Below are 17550 nucleotides of genomic sequence, written 5' to 3'. Positions count from 1 at the left end.
TAAAGAGTAGTCAAAGACTGCAAGCACACTGCTACGTCTTGTGTGATCCTCATTTGCACATGATTAAAAGTCACATTTTGGAATATATTATAGTGGATGACATTGTAATAGGTATATTTTATACTATGCCTTAAAGGGGTTGTCCGGTCTAAAATGGAAAGTGAGTAGTCACTCTATATGACTCCAGACTTGTGAATCCTCCCAGCACATGCACTGTGTGTTATTGCTCATTGCACACCACAACGGGAAATGAAGGAGTTGGTAGGGGGAGAATGTTTTTTTTTTTTTCTTGGGGTGGGATTTGTTCTGAAACATGTATAAATATTACTGTATTTTCTTGCTACTCATTTAGTTGGGTTGCATGAGACTCTTAGCTTCACAAATTAGTACGCTGTAAATTATGGCATTGGTATCAATACAAGTTTCTTGATTAAAAAAATGGTAAACATTAAAAAGTACCAAAGTAACATGACCAATATGAAAGTTTAAATTCTCTCACATTTCTCACAATGCAAATTGCAAAATCTGAACAATAAAAAAATATTGACTTTGTCATTTTCTAAATAAATAAAATATAAAAATATTTATCCCATTCAAGTGGATCAGAAATAGAAAAAATAATCAAAATTGCAGAATAATTGTTTATTTCTGTGAGGTAATCTAATAAATAATGGATTAAATATAAATCAAAAGTTAAATAAACCCTAAAATGTTATCAATAAAACTAACATTTGAGAGAAAAGGGTCCTTTCTGTACACTGAAAAAGTCTTCGATCTTTTGAGTTTAGCTCATGAAAAATTGAAGGAAAACAAAAGTGTAGAGTTTTTATTTTTGTTCAGTGTATGTATGTATGTATGTATGTATGTATATACATATATATATATCTATAATATAACGCTGGGAGCGTCACTCTGTCCGAAGCCTTTATAGACTGCGCAGGCGCAAGCGCGGCGCAGTCTGGCCCCCACAGAGTGACGCTCCCAGGAGATCGCGGTATGCGTAAACACTGAACGCATACCGCGATCTCCACCGGAGAGTCAGGGACCGCCAGGAGGGTAAGTATGTTCACCTGTCCCCCGTTCCAGCGCTGCGTGCAGCTCCGTCTCCCGGCTCCTCTGCTGTGACAGTTCAGAGGGCGCGAGACGCGCTTAATACGCGCCGGCGCCGCCCTCTGACTTACCAGTCACAGGCAGAGGAGCCGGAGTGTGTCTTCAAGAAAATGGCGCCGGAAAGCGCGGACTGCGCAGGCGCCGATTCCTGCTGCCGGAATCGGCGCCTGCGCAGTCCGCGCTTTTCGGCACCATTTTCTTGAAGACACACCTGCAGTGGAGCCGGACGATAGGTGAGTATGGTATTTTTTTTTTTTTTTATATGGCAGCAACATACGGGGGCATACACACTGGAGCGTCTTATGGGGGGCATATCATACAATGGTGGCGCAGGATGGGAGCAGCACATGACAGAACGGAGGCAGGATGGCAGCAGCACATGACAGAACGGCCCTAGGATGGCAGCAGCACATGACAGAACGGGCGCAGGATGGCAGCAGCACATGACAGAACGGGCGCAGGATGGCAGCAGCACATGACAGAACGGGCCCAGGATGGCAGCAGCACATGACAGAACGGGCGAAGGATGGCAGCAGCACATGACAGAACGGGCGCAGGATGGCAGCAGCACATGACAGAACGGGCGCAGGATGGCAGCAGCACATGACAGAACGGGCGAAGGATGGCAGCAGCACATGACAGAACGGGGGAGCAGGATGGGAGCAGCACATGACAGAACGGGCGCAGGATGGCAGCAGCACATGACAGAACGGGCGCAGGATGGCAGCAGCACATGACAGAACGGGCCCAGGATGGCAGCAGCACATGACAGAACGGGCGAAGGATGGCAGCAGCACTTGACAGAACGGGCGCAGGATGGCAGCAGCACATGACAGAACGGGCGCAGGATGGCAGCAGCACATGACAGAACGGGCGAAGGATGGCAGCAGCACATGACAGAACGGGGGAGCAGGATGGGAGCAGCACATGACAGAACGGGCGCAGGATGGGAGCAGCACATGACAGAACGGGCGTAGGATAGGAGCAGCACATGACAGAACGGGCGCAGGATGGCAGCAGCACATGACAGAACGGGCGCAGGATGGGAGCAGCACATGACAGAACGGGCGCAGGATGGGAGCAGCACATGACAGAACGGGGGCGCAGGATGGGAGCAGCACATGACAGAACGGGGGCGCAGGATGGGAGCAGCACATGACAGAACGGGGGCGCAGGATGGGAGCAGCACATGACAGAACGGGGGCGCAGGATGGGAGCAGCACATGACAGGATGGGAGCAGCAAATGACAGAATGGAGGCGCAGGATGGGAGCAGCACATGACAGGACGGGGGCGCAGGATGGGAGCAGCACATGACAGAACGGGGGCGCAGGATGGAGCAGCACATGACAGGATGGGGACGCAGGATAGAGCAGCACATGTCAGGATGGGGATGCAGGAAGGGAGCAGCACATGACAGGATGGGAGCAGCAAATGACAGAAAGGAGGCGCAGGATGGGAGCAGCACATGACAGGATGGGGGCGCAGGATGGGAGCAGCACATGACAAAACGGGGGCGCAGGATGGGAGCAGCACATGACAGGATGGGAGCAGCAAATGACAGAATGGAGGCGCAGGATGGGAGCAGCACATGACAGGATGGGGGCGCAGGATGGGAGCAGCACATGACAGGATGGGGACGCAGGATGGTGCAGCACATGACAGGATGGGGACGCAGGATGGAGCAGCACATACCAGGATGGAGACCATATACCAATATAAATGCTCGCCACCCGGGCGTAGAACGGGTTCAATAGCTAGTATATATATATATATATAATCTAAACACACTTAGTATCACCACAAACTTTCTGACTCATAGAACAAAGTTACCAGGTCACTAAGTGATCATAGAAACAAAACCATAAATGAGGTAGAATTGCTGCTCTTTTTTCCCCTTCCACCTTTTTGAAATGTTTTCTCACTTTCAGTTTATCATATAGTAATAAGAATGGTGTTAATCAAAAAAAGACAGAAGGATTTGTGTAAAGTTATCCTCCATGATGCTTGGAACGATCTTCCAGCTGTTTTCCTTAAAAAACTGTGTAAGTGTACCTAGAAGAGTTGACGCTTTGATGGGAGGTCACATCATGCCAAATCTTTATTTGATTTAATATTTCTATTTTGTTCATTCACTTTGCTCATTGCTAATTGACAAAATATTAACACTTCCATTTTTTAACCCCTTTACCCCAAGGGTGGTTTGCACGTTAATGACTGGGCCAATTCTGACCACAGTCCCTTTATGAGGTTATAACTCTGGAACGCTTCAACGGATCCCAGTGATTCTGACATTGTTTTCTCGTGACATATTGTACTTTATGATAGTGGTAACATTTCTTTGATATTTCTTGTGTTTATTTGTGAAAAAAACGGAAATTTTGCGAAAATTTCAAAAATGTCACATACTCGGGTACTCGGCCAGAACAACAAGCCCAATCTAAGTCTATGGGAGACCAGAGTATTTTTACCGCGATCCCCCCGGGGGTCCTTTTAAGGTCTAAAAAAAAGTCTGAAAATGATGGAAACACTGCTCAAATGACACAGGGACATCATGGGGATCGCCCCTGGAAGCATTCCTGACTCCTAGTTCACAGCCTTAATTGTTTTTTTCTGAGATTCATGCCATTTTTCCCTGTGCCACAAAAAACACATGAAAACGAAACCAAAACTGATTTTTCTGGGAAATATGTCAAGGTACATCCTTTGCAGGTTAATGACTTGCCTGTAAGGCCAAATATTTCACCCCAGACTGAAAATTTCCTCCCCCACATAGGCTTAGCTCAGACGCTGCGTTTTTGAAGCGTTTTTCAACTTTAACATTGCTTTCAACCACTACAAATACATTCACTGGGAAATGTCATTGTAACGTTTAACAACCATAGCTAGCCATGTGGTGTGTGACACATAAGCAGACCCATCTTGTTTCATTTACGAAGGAGGGACTCTTAAAGTCACAGAGTCTATTTTTACTGGTGCATCAGGCGGCATTAATCTTCTTAAAGGGCCATTATGAAACAGTGGGTCTCCTAAGCTGTTGTAGCCTATGCTGGGAGTGGATGAGCTGCCAAGAATTACGACGCACAATACCCCTTTCATAAGATGTACAACTCCTGAAAAAGTGTTGCATTGAATTCAAGGCCTGCCCTGCTACCAATTCATATGCACCCCATTACTGGATGGGCACATGAAAATCCACTTCACAATATATTTTGTACTCCCGTACTCCTTTGTTTTACACATTGGCAGCAATTGGCACAAAAATTTCAACCCCACATGCAATACATCAAAATAGTTCTAAAGGTAGGTGACTATGACTGTTTTCTCTCCATCTGAAAAAAACGGTCCGATTATTCTGATCAGACTGTGATGAGAGTTTAATCAGAGCGGCATCAGTTTTTCTGGAAGCTGTAGAGAAAAAAAAAAAAAGGTTTCTCCACCCTCCCCATTCTTGACAGTCAGTGAAACTTGGAATGTAACTCTGATGTCATCCAAGTGCAATCCGTTTTTTTTCACAGACCCATAGACTGACATTGGCGATTTTGACACTCAGATCAAAGTCAGACGTGCACAACCCCATAGAATATCATGGGTAAAACCACAGATAGCAATTGTCCGATATAATCGATTGTGTGCACAAGCCCTAAGATATATTAATTCCACTAAATTACATAACCTCATGAATAACAGTAAAGAGGTGACAGCATTATAGCAGGTCATTTTGGATTATCTACGCGTTACAAGTTCTATAATTTACAGTCTGTAAAGTGAATGACATACATGACATGATTAGTCAGTGGTAACTATACAATGTAACGGTCTTAAATGCTTATTCTCAAAATCCCAAGTTATCCCCTATTAAATCCAAAACCAGAGTTCTGGAACCCTGAGAACCCAGATCTGCAGCCCTACCTTGAATGGAGCAAAGGTGCTGAAGCCCCACTACATTCATTGTTCATGGGACTGCAGGAGAAAGCCAAGCACTGTACTTGCTTATTTACAGCAGGTCCATTTACAATGAATGGAGCAGAGACTAAGCATCCGATCCATTCAAGGCAGAGCTGCAGAGTGCTAAGATTGCTGGGGGATCCCAGAAACCAGACCTCCAGCCAACAGCAAGTTTCCTCCTATACTATGGATAGGGGAGAATTTGTGATTTTCAGAAGAAACTTTTAACACGTATTGTGTACAATAGAAAATATTAATAGAAAATATAGATAAAAATATAAACCTTTGGTTGGCATTCTCCTTCGGATGCAAGCAGTAGGCCAGATTTACTGCAAATAAAAACAGGGAAATTGTGTAAGTATTTACATTAGTGTAAAATGCTGCAATGGTTTATCTGTGTGGTAAATGCATTAGTTTGTTGAAACTGCGGTCACTATTTATTTGAACACTGTATATGTTATTAACAGGAACATGGCTGACAACTATTTTGAGACTGTGCAGTCAGTGAATGTACGATTCATTGTTTTCATCTAATCACAGAAGCCTACTGACCATGCGCTGCTCATACATGGTCATAGTCCGTTATATGGGTACTAGATGGTGGCCCGATTCTAACGCATCGGGTATTCTAGAATATGCATGTCCACATAGTATATTGCCCAGCCACGTAGTATATTGCCCAGTCACGTAGTATATTGCCCAGCCACGTAGTATATTGCCCAGTCACGTAGTATATTGCCCAGCCACGTAGTATATTGCCCAGCCACGTAGTATATTGCCCAGCCACATAGTATATTGCCCAGTCACGTAGTATATTGCCCAGCCACGTAGTATATTGCCCAGCCACGTAGTATATTGTCCAGCCACGTAGTATATTGCCCAGCCACATAGTATATTGCCCAGTCACGTAGTATATTGCCCAGCCACGTAGTATATTGCCCAGCCACGTAGTATATTGCCCAGCCACATAGTATATTGCCCAGTCACGTAGTATATTGCCCAGCCACGTAGTATATTGCCCAGCCACGTAGTATATTGTCCAGCCACGTAGTATATTGCCCAGCCACATAGTATATTGCCCAGTCACGTAGTATATTGCCCAGCCACGTAGTATATTGCCCAGCCACGTAGTATATTGCCCAGCCACGTAGTATATTGTCCAGCCACGTAGTATATTGCCCAGTCACGTAGTATATTGCCCAGTCACGTAGTATATTGCCCAGCCACGTAGTATATTGCCCAGTCACGTAGTATATTGCCCAGCCACGTAGTATATTTCCCAGTCACGTAGTATATTGCCCAGCCACGTAGTATATTGCCCAGTCACGTAGCATATTGCCCAGCCATGTAGTATATTGCCCAGCCACGTAGTATATTACCCAGTCACGTAGTATATTGCCCAGCCACGTAGTATATTGCCCAGTCACGTAGTATATTTCCCAGTCACGTAGTATATTGCCCAGTCACGTAGTATATTGCCCAGCTACGTAGTATATTGCCCAGCCACGTAGTATATTGCCCAGCCACGTAGTATATTGCCCAGTCACATAGTATATTGCCCAGTCACATAGTATATTGCCCAGTCACGTAGTATATTGCCCAGTCACGTAGTATATTGCCCAGCCACGTAGTATATTTCCCAGTCACGTAGTATATTTCCCAGTCACGTAGTATATTGCCCAGTCACGTAGTATATTGCCCAGCCACGTAGTATATTGCCCAGTCACATAGTATATTGCCCAGTCACATAGTATATTGCCCAGTCACGTAGTATATTGCCCAGCCACGTAGTATATTGCCCAGTCACGTAGTATATTGCCCAGTTACGTAGTATATTGCCCAGCGACGTAGTATATTGCCCAGTCACGTAGTATATTGCCCAGCCACATAGTATATTGCCCAGCCATGTAGTATATTGCCCAGCCACGTAGTATATTGCCCAGTGAAGTAGTATATTGCCCAGTGAAGTAATATATTGCCCAGTGAAGTAGTATATTGCCCAGTCACATTGTATATTGCCAAGTCACATAGTATATTGCCCAGCCACGTAGTATATTGCACAGCCCACGTAGTATATTGCCCAGTCACATAGTATATTGCCCAGTCACATAGTATATTGCCCAGTCACGTAGTATATTGCCCAGCCACGTAGTATATTGCCCAGTCACGTAGTATATTGCCCAGTCACGTAGTATATTGCCCAGCGACGTAGTATATTGCCCAGTCACGTAGTATATTGCCCAGCCACATAGTATATTGCCCAGTCACGTAGTATATTGCCCAACCACGTAGTATATAGCACAGCCCACGTAGTATATTGCCCAGTCACGCAGTATATTGCCCAGCGACGTAGTATACAGCACAGAGCATATTGCCCAGCCACGTAGTATATTGCCCAGTTATGTAGTATATTGCCCAGTGACGTACAGCACAGAGCCACGTAGTATATTGCCCAGCCACATAGTATATTGCCCAGCCATGTAGTATATTGCCCAGCCACGTAGTATATTGCCCAGTGAAGTAGTATATTGCCCAGTGAAGTAATATATTGCCCAGTGAAGTAGTATATTGCCCAGTCACGTTGTATATTGCCAAGTCACATAGTATATTGCCCAGCCACGTAGTATATTGCACAGCCCACGTAGTATATTGCCCAGTCACGTAGTATATTGCATAGCCCACGTAGTATATTGCCCAGCCACGTAGTATATTGCCCAGTCACGTAGTATATTGCCCAGTCACGTAGTATATTGCCCAGCGACGTAGTATATTGCCCAGTCACGTAGTATATTGCCCAGCCACGTAGTATATTGCCCAGTCACGCAGTATATTGCCCAGCGACGTAGTATACAGCACAGAGCATATTGCCCAGCCACGTAGTATATTGCCCAGTTACGTAGTATATTGCCCAGTGACGTACAGCACAGAGCCACGTAGTATATTGCCCAGCCACATAGTATATTGCCCAGCCATGTAGTATATTGCCCAGCCACGTAGTATATTGCCCAGTGAAGTAGTATATTGCCCAGTCACGTTGTATATTGCCCAGTCACGTAGTATACAGCACAGAGCCACGTAGTATATTGCCCAGTGACGTCATGGAAGATCCTTCTCGCGCAGGCGCGCAGGACCTCTGATGACGTCGCGGTCACATACCATGTGCGTCGCATACCATCTTTAGCACCAGAGCGTCGGGAGGAGTTGGAAAAACCATTGTTTTTCTTGTGAAATTCTCAATAAGTTTGATGTGGCACATGACCCTTTTCCCATTGGAAAAAATAAAGTTGGATACAAAATGACTGACTTCAAAATGGTCGACATAGTCACCACCCATCTTGAAAAGTTTTCCCCCTTCCATATACTAATGTGTCACAAACAAGAAGTTGATATCAACAACCATTCCCATTTTATTTAGGTGTATCCATATAAATGGCCCACCCTGTACTTCAAACAAAGCACCATTCTTATGATATATATATATATATATATATACATACATATATAATGTGTCGTATGTAATCTATTCTGCACTATGTCTATTTATCAGTACTAAAGTATCAGATATTCACACCTGGTGCCAGCAATGTTGGCGCCAGGTTTCCCAGGGTTTGCATGACATTTGCTGCAATGTTCACATGGCATACCAATCAGCGGTCTCTAGCGGGCTGCAGTTCCGACACTTCCTTTGGACATCCAGGATACGAAGGTGTCCATTAGCGACCGCTGATTATTATGCCTTGTGAACACCGCAGCCAATGTCACGCGAGCCTCAGCAGACACGGCGCCAAAATCGCTGGAATGGCACTGGTAAGGGAGGGGAGTATATACTATTTTTATTTTACAGTGAGAAATACAGTATTTAAGGAGGGATTGTCTGAGCAGTAGACAACACCATGTAGTTTTGATAGACTATCATACTTTATAGCATTGGCAATGGTTGATATGATACTTCTAAAACTCACCTTTTCTTAGCATTGCAGAATGTGCATTTATTGGGATAGGTGACAGCATCAGATCCACAGACTGGTTTATAGTCAAAAGTACAAAACTCTCCAATTCCTTCACATTCATCCTGAACTCGCTGATATACAAGAGAAAATACATGAGATGTAATGAGATGTAAAACACAGAAGGTCTCAAAATGTAAAAACTTGGAAAGGAAAAGATAGAGGCATAAAGGGAACCTGTCACCAATAATAGTCTTGAGCAAGCAGATGTAGTTTAGGCTAGGGAAGTCTAAAGCATTTTGAAAGGTCCTTATCAATTGGGCTAAGGTCCAATAATGAATGTTTGGTGAGTTTTTGATGCTATAGATATTCTGAAGCATTTCTACAACTATTTAGGTCAATTAGGTTACCCGCATGGTTTTCATTGTGTTTTTATTTAGTTTTTGACACTAAGGATTTTGTCTCTTCTTGGTATGTCACGTTTTAAATAAAGCTGCTTTGCTTGTGATACATCCTGTTCGGCTTTGACTAAACTTTGTTGGTACAGTCTTTTGTGGATTACATATGCACTAAAACTCATATGATTTTTTTAACTGCAGATTTTCCGCATCTAATGCAAGTCTACGGGGAAAATAAGCACATAAACTCAGCAAACATTCAGGAGAAATTGACATTTTGTAGGCTTCAAACATCCACCACGGGTCAGTTTATGCAGCGTAGAGAAGGACTGTGGGCATGAGATGTGGATAAATCCCAAATATGCGGTGTCAAATGAATAACCAAATGGGTATCTGCTCTTCTTCGCTTCTCTCCGCCAGTGCTGTCCCGCCAGTGCGGCATCAGCAAGACTTAAAGAGTAGTCAAAGACTGCAAGCACACTGCTACGTCTTGTGTGATCCTCATTTGCACATGATTAAAGTCACATTTTGGGAAAATATTATAGTGGATGACATTGTAATAGGTATCTTTTATAATGTGCCTCAAAAGGGGTTGTCTGGTCTAAAATGGAAAGTGAGTAGTCACTCTATATGACTCCAGACTTGTGAATCCTCCCAGCACATGCACTGTGTGTTCTGAGGACTCGCAGGTGTCAGAGCCAAGAGTGGCGGTCCTGTGACTCAAGTATGCGATATGCATACTCCCGACCTGAATCCAACTAGACTGTTTCTAGTGTACTCAATGCAAGTGTATTGTATGAGGCAAGAAAAAGCCTAGTCGGATTCTGGCAGGGAGTATGTATATACTTCTGGTCATGACCACCATTTCTGGCACTGACACCGGCGAATCTTCACAGCATGCATACGCTTGGCGAATTCAAAACTTGTAATTTTAGATCGGACAACCCCTTAAAAGAATCTTTGCAATGCCATTTCCTGCACTGCCTCTGCTTGTGTAGTGTTATTGAGAGGTTCCCTGTAAAAGATATGGATGAGAATATTTGCAAACATTCAAATTCGCTGATTTGCTCAAATTTTTCAAGGAAACCAGATTCACATCAAAAATGTTTTATGAACATCCAATGTGCCCATAATAAACGTGGGGTAAAAATACACATAACTATATATAAAATAATACTCATTCAACCAGCTGTAGTTTCAGAGGTTCTGGCAAGTGAGTTTGCCTTCAATCTGTTGGTTCTATGGGAAGTTTCTCATTCCTGTAGTAGCTAGACAAATTCAATACCCAATACCGTGTCCTAAAGTTTTAGCATTTCTGTAATTTTGCTTCATTATTCCTCATTGCACGCCACAATGGGAAATGAGGGAGTTGGTAGGGGGGAGAATGTTTTTTTTTTTTTTTAGGGGGGGGGGGGGAGAATTTGTTCTGAAACATGTATAAATATGACTATTTTCTTGCTACTCATTTAGTTGGGTTGAATGAGACTCTTAGCTTCGAAAATTAGTACGCTGTAAAGTATGACATTGGTATCAATACAAGTTTCTTGATTAAAAAAAATGGTAAACATTAAAAAGTATCTAAGTAAAACGACCAATGTAAAAGTTTAAATTCTCCCACATTTCGCACAATGCAAATTGCAAAATCTGAACAAGAACAAAAATATCGAATTTGTAATTTTCTAAATAAATAAAATATCAAAATATTTACTCCATTCAAGTGGATCCGAAATATTAAAAAGAATCAAAATGGCAGAATAACTGTTTATTTCTGTCAGGTCATCTAATAAAGAATGGATTAAAAACAGGTCAAAAGTTATTTGAACCCTAAAATGTTATCAATAAAACTAACATTTGAGAGAAAAGGGCCTTTTCTATACACTGAAAAAGTCTTACATCTTTGAGTCTAGCTCATGAAAAATTGGAGCAAAAACAAAAGTATTGAGTGTATATTTTTGCTCAGTGTATATATATATATATATATATATATATATATATATATATATATAATTTCCACAAAAATTTTAAATAACCAATAAATTTCGTTCAGCTTCACAATTGTGTTCCACTTGTTGTTGATTCTTCACCAAAAATTTACATTTGGTATCTCTATGTTTGAAGCATGACATGTGGGAAAAGGTTGAAAAGTTCCAGGGAGCCGAATACTTTCGCAAGGCTATATATATATATATATACCGTACATACTCGAGTATAAGCCGAGATTTTTGGGCTGAAAGTGCCCCTCTCGGCTTATACTCGAGTCAAGGTGGGTGGCAGGGTCGGCGGGTGAGGGGGTGAGGGAGCTGAGGCATACTTACCTAGTCCCAGCGATCCTGCCGCTGTCCCTGCCGTCCCACGGTCTTCTGTGCTGCAGCGTCTTCCCCTCTTCAGCGGTCACGTGGGACCGCTCATTAGAAAAATGAATAGGCGGCTCCACCTCCCATAGGGGTGGAGCCGCGTATTCATTTCTCTAATCAGCGGTGCCGGTGACCGCTGATAGAGGAAGAGGCTGCGGCACCGAAGACCAGCTGTGACAGGCAGAGGGAGCGTCAGGATCGCTGGGACCAGGTAAGTATGTAATATTTACCTGTCCGCGTTCCAGCCGCCGGGCGTCGCTCCACCTTCCCGGCGCCTCCATCTTCCCGGCGTCTATCTGCGCTCTGACTGTTCAGGTCAGAGGGCGCGATGACGCATATAGTGTGCGCGGCGCCCTCTGCCTGATCAGTCAAAGAAGATGGATGCGCCGGGACCGGACGCCGGGAGCTGCAAGCAAGAAAGGTGAGTATTTTTTTTATTGCAGCAGCAGCGGCGGCACAGATTTATGTGGAGCATCTATGGGGCACAATGAACGGTGCAGAGCACTATATGGGGCACAGATATGGGACAAAATGAACGGTGCAGAGCACTGTATATGGGGCACAGCTATGGGGCACAATGAACGGTGCAGAGCACTGTATATGGGGCACAGCTATGGGGCACAATGAACGGTGCAGAGCACAGTATATGGGGCATAGCTATGGGACAAAATGAACGGTGCAGAGCACTATATGGCACAGCTATGGGACAAAATGAACGGTGCAGAGCACTATATGGGGCACAGCTATGGGGAAATATGAACGGTGCAGAGCACTATATGTCAGAGCTATGGGGAAATATGAACGGTGCAGAGCACTATATGGGGCACAGCTATGGGGAAATATGAACGTGCAGAGCACTATATGGCACAGCTATGGGGAAATAATGATCTATTTTTATTTTTGAAATTCACCGGTAAATGCAGCATTTCCACCCTAGGCTTATACTCGAGCCAATAAGTTTTCCCAGTTTTTTGTGGCAAAATTAGGGGGGGTCGGCTTATACTCGGGTCGGCTTATACTCGAGTATATACGGTGTATATATATATATATATATATATATATATATATATATATATATATATATACGTACTGTGAGTACAGAAAGTATTCAGACTCCTTTAAATTTTTCACTCTGTTTCATTGCAGCCATTTGGTAAATTCAAAAAAGTTCATTTTTTCTCATTAATGTACATTCTGCACCCCATTTTGACTGGAAAAAAAACAGAAATCTAGAAATTTTTGCAAATTGGCATTATGGACGAACAAAAGCTAAACAAAAATTCCTATTCCTTAAGAGGTAAAACACTAATACCCAATATTCACAGTATTAGGGGAATAACACATTCCAATATTTAAATTAGACAGTCTTAAATTCACACTGGATCATAAATGTTGGCATCATTAAACTGTCTACTCCAACTTTACAACATTTATTAGTTGGCTTAGTTTAAGACTGAAATTTGCACAAAAATTTCAACCACATATACAATACATCAAAATAGTTCTAAAGGTAGGTGACGGACTGATTTATCTCCATCTGAAAAAAACTGTCCGATTATTCTGATCAGACTGTGAGGAGAGTTTAATCAGAGCGGCATCAGTTTTCTCGAAGCTGTAGAGGAAAAAAAAAAAAAGTTTGTCCACCCTCCCCATTCTGACAGTCAGTCATAGACCCATAGACTTGCATTGTCGATTTTGACACTCAGATCAAAGTCAGATATATGCACAACCCCATAGAATATCATGGGTAAAACCACAGGTAGCAATTGTCCGATATAATCGATTGTGTGCACAAGCCCTAAGATATATTAATTGCACTAAATTGCATAACCTCTTGAATAACACTAAAGAGGTGACAGCATTATAGCAGGTCATTTTGGATTATCTACATTACAAGCTCTATGATTTACAGTCTGTAAAGCGAATGACATGTATGACATGATTAGTCAGCGGTAACTATACAATGTAACGGTCTTAAATGCTTATTCTCAAAATCCCAAGTTATCCCCTATCAAATCCAAAACCAGAGTTCTGGAACCCTGAGAACCCAGATCTGCAGCCCTACCTTGAATAGAGCAAAGGTGCTGAAGCCCCACTACATTCATTGTTCATGGGACTGCAGGAGAAAGCCAAGCACTGTACTTGCTTATTTACAGCAGGTCCATTTACAATGAATGGAGCAGAGACTAAGCATCCGATCCATTCAAGGCAGAGCTGCAGAGTGCTAAGATTGCTGGGGGATCCCAGAAACCAGACCTCCAGCCAACAGCAAGTTTCCTCCTATACTATGGATAGGGGAGAATTTGTGATTTTCAGAATAAACTTTTAACACGTATTGTGTACAATAGAAAATATTAATAGAAAATATAGATAAAAATATAAACCTTTGGTTGGCATTCTCCTTCGGATGCAAGCAGTAGGCCAGATTTACTGCAAATAAAAACAGGAAAATTGTGTTAGTATTTACATTAGTGTAAAATGCTGCAATGGTTTATCTGTGTGGTAAATGCAGTAGTTTGTTGAAACTGCAGTCACTATTTATTTGGACACTGTATATGTTATTAACAGGAACATGGCTGACAACTATTTTGAGACTGTGCAGTCAGTGAATGTACGATTCATTGTTTTCATCTAATTACAGAAGCCTACTGACCATGCGCTGCTCATACATGGTCATAGTCCGTTAAATTCTGAAGGTGTCCCTTGAGCAACTCATAACTCTGAAGTCTCCCTACTTCACGGATGCTGGGGGGGAGGTGTGTGGTCCTCCTTGAATGACAGTTCAGGTCAGGAGCTCTGTCCTCCTATAACAAGTGAATGGTCTGCAAGGGTTTGTTCGGAGACTACATTCAGATACATATTGGGAAACAGAGCCATTGAACAAGCACTCCAAGAAGTGAAAGCTGTGATTAGAAAATGTGCTCTGGAATCCGCAATAGGTCGAGCCCTGGAGGACTCTGATTATCCAGGGCTGATAATAGCAACTCGAGAGTTGAGGAGGTGCTCATATGACTGCTCTTTAAAAATTAATGGGTTTTGAAAGCTGGCTGGGTTCTTAGAAGTTAACTCAGCTCCAGTGGCTAATCTCCTTGGAAACAAGCTGAACTCTATGTAAGATAACATCTATCACAGCAGGAGAATACTAGCACATAAAAAAGCAAGCCAGTCAAAAATGTGCTTATTTCCAGCTGTCTAATTAAAGAAAGCAATATAATATTATGAGAATACCTCTTTAAATGAATCCGAGCTATCTTCTATAACGAGCATTAGGACCTATTCATACATGCATATGAAAATAAATATCAAATAATAATGCTCAATAAAAATAAAGGGAACACGTGAACAACACAATATAACTCCAAGTCAGTCACACTTCTGTGAAATTAACCTGTCCAGTTACGAAGCAATGCCAACTGTGAATCAATTTCTCCTGCTGTTGTGCACATGGAACAGAATTGATAGGCAATTAGAAAGACAACCCCTACAAAGGAGTGGTTCTGCAGGGGTGACCACAGACCATTTCTCTGTTCTGATCCTTTTTGGCTGTTTTGGTTACTTTTGCATTTTGTCATTGCTTTCACCCCTAGAGGGACAGTAGCATGAGGAGGTGTTTACAACTTACAGATGTTGCTCAGGCAGTGCAGCTATTCAAGAATGGCACATAAATGCAAGATGTGGCAAGAAGGGTAGCTGTGCCTGTCAGCACAGTGTCCAGAGCATGCAGCAGATACCAGAAGACAGGCCAGTACACCAAGAGATGTGGAGGGTGCTGTAGGAGGGAATCAACCAAGCAGCAGGATCGCAACCTCTTCCTTTGTGCAAGGAGGAACAGGAGGAGCAGTGCCAGACCCATACAAAATTACCTACAGCAGGCCTCTAATATCCATATGTATGCTCAAACTGTCAGAAACAGACTCCATGATGGTGGCATGAGTGCCCGATGTACAAAAGTGGGTGTTGTGCTTACAGCCCAACACTGTGCAGGGCAATTGGCATTTGCTAGAGAACACTAAGATTGGTAGATTTGACATAGTCTCCCTGTGCTCTTCATGGATGAGAGCAGGTTCACACTGAACACAGATGTCAAATGTGACAGAGTCTGGATACGCCATGGAGAACGATCTGCTGACTGCAACATCCTACAGTATGACCGGTTTGGCAGTGGGTCATAGAGGCATTTCATTGGAGAGTCGCACAGTCCTCCATATGCTTGGCAGAGGTACCCTGACTGCCATTAGATACTCGGATGAGATCCTCAGACCCATTGTGACACTATATGCAGGTGTAGTGAGCCCTGGGTTCCTTCTGATGCATGACAATGCTAGGCCTCATGTGGCTGAAGTGAGTCAGCAGTTCCTGCAGGATGAAGGCATTGATGCTATGGACTGGCCTGTCCGTTCCCCAGAACCGTTCCCCCTTGAATCCAATCGAGCACATTTGGTTCATCATTTCTTGTTCTATCCACAACATATTGCACCACAGACTGTCGAGGAGTTGACTGACGCTTTAATCCAGGTCTAGGAAGAGATCCCTCAGGAGAACATTTACTGCCTCATCATCATTTGTCTGCTCAAACTGTCAGAAAGACTCCATGATGGTGGCATGAGTGCCCGATGTCCTAAAGTGGGTGTTGTGCTTACAGCCCAACACTATGCAGGGCAATTGGCATTTGCTAGAGAACACTAAGATTGGTAGATTTAACATGGGCTCCCTGTGCTCTTCATGGATGAGAGCAGGTTCACACTGAACACAGATGACAAATGTGACAGAGTCTGGATATGCCATGGAGAACGTTCTACTGCCTGTTGCATCCTACAGTATGACCAGTATGGCAGTGGGTCATGGAGGCATTTCTTTGGAGAGTCGCACAGCCCTCCATATGCTTGGCAGAGGTACCCTGACTGCCATTAGACACCGGGATGAGATCTTCAGACCCATTCTGAGACTAAATGCAGGTGTAGTGAGCCTTGGGTTCCTTGTGATGCATGACTTGTTTAATGCATGACAAGTGGCTGAAGTGAGTCAGCAGTACCTGTAGGAAAACAGTATTGATGCTATGGACTGGCCTGCCCGCTCCCCAGACTTGAATCTAATCGAGCACATTTGGTTCATCAATTTTCATTCTATGCACCGTCACGATATGGTATGAAATATCATAAGTAGTTCTCTTGCTAGCCTGCGTGGGCTAAGCCCCCCTTCTTGGAGTAACAGTTTGTAGCTGCCAATTCCTGGCTTTCCTTCTCAGAGAGTGTGGGGGAGTTTTATTGCCGAATGGAATTTACGACTGGCATTTCCTGTGTAAGCTCTTGTTCAGCTATGTGAAGTAGAAACTTCAAAATTCCTGAAAGATTCTTTGTTTAGTTTTTGTTAGATATTAGGCAAACGATTTAAGCTAGAAATACGAAAATATATATTCTTATCCTCACTCGGTGTATTTACCCATCCCTTGAAACTCGGGCTTCTAACTTCGTCTGGTAAAGAAGTAGGGTTTTCTCTGTAAATATGTATCCCAGATAGGACATATTTGATCTCATTAGAATGCTCACGTTAATCCGAGATGAATGATAGGTTGAGTCTGACTCTGTGTTTTGTAGCGAAGTTATAGCAAGTAGATAAATTTAAGATTGAAGTACTCAGAATGTAGAGAGAGGAGGGTCTGGATAAGCCAGCCCTTCTGTGATGTCAAAGCCTTGAAGGTATTAAGTTGTGGCAGGCTCCCCAGCTCAGTCCTTCTGCTGGATTTCTTCTTCTGGACTTCTTGTCCTATTGTCCTGGAAGAGCTCAGTACATCCCA

At 43.3% G+C, this 17550-nt stretch overlaps 1 protein-coding gene across 1 annotated transcript in view; it reads right to left on the bottom strand.

Annotated features, from left to right (window-relative positions):
- Window positions 1-17550, bottom strand: part of LOC138675711 (ovomucoid-like) — a 55859-nt gene that overhangs the window by 20350 nt on the left and 17959 nt on the right. The window contains exons 6-8 of the mRNA XM_069764173.1: window positions 14141-14186; window positions 9020-9138; window positions 5341-5386 (exon numbers count right to left, since the gene is read on the bottom strand). Of these exons, the coding sequence (XP_069620274.1) occupies window positions 5341-5386; window positions 9020-9138; window positions 14141-14186 (211 nt within the window). The remainder of the gene's footprint in view (window positions 1-5340; window positions 5387-9019; window positions 9139-14140; window positions 14187-17550) is intronic.

The sequence above is a fragment of the Ranitomeya imitator genome, chromosome 4 (genome assembly GCF_032444005.1).
Source record: "Ranitomeya imitator isolate aRanImi1 chromosome 4, aRanImi1.pri, whole genome shotgun sequence".
NCBI classification, from domain to species: Eukaryota; Metazoa; Chordata; class Amphibia; order Anura; family Dendrobatidae; genus Ranitomeya; species Ranitomeya imitator.
This window is presented reverse-complemented; position numbering and strand designations above follow the sequence as displayed.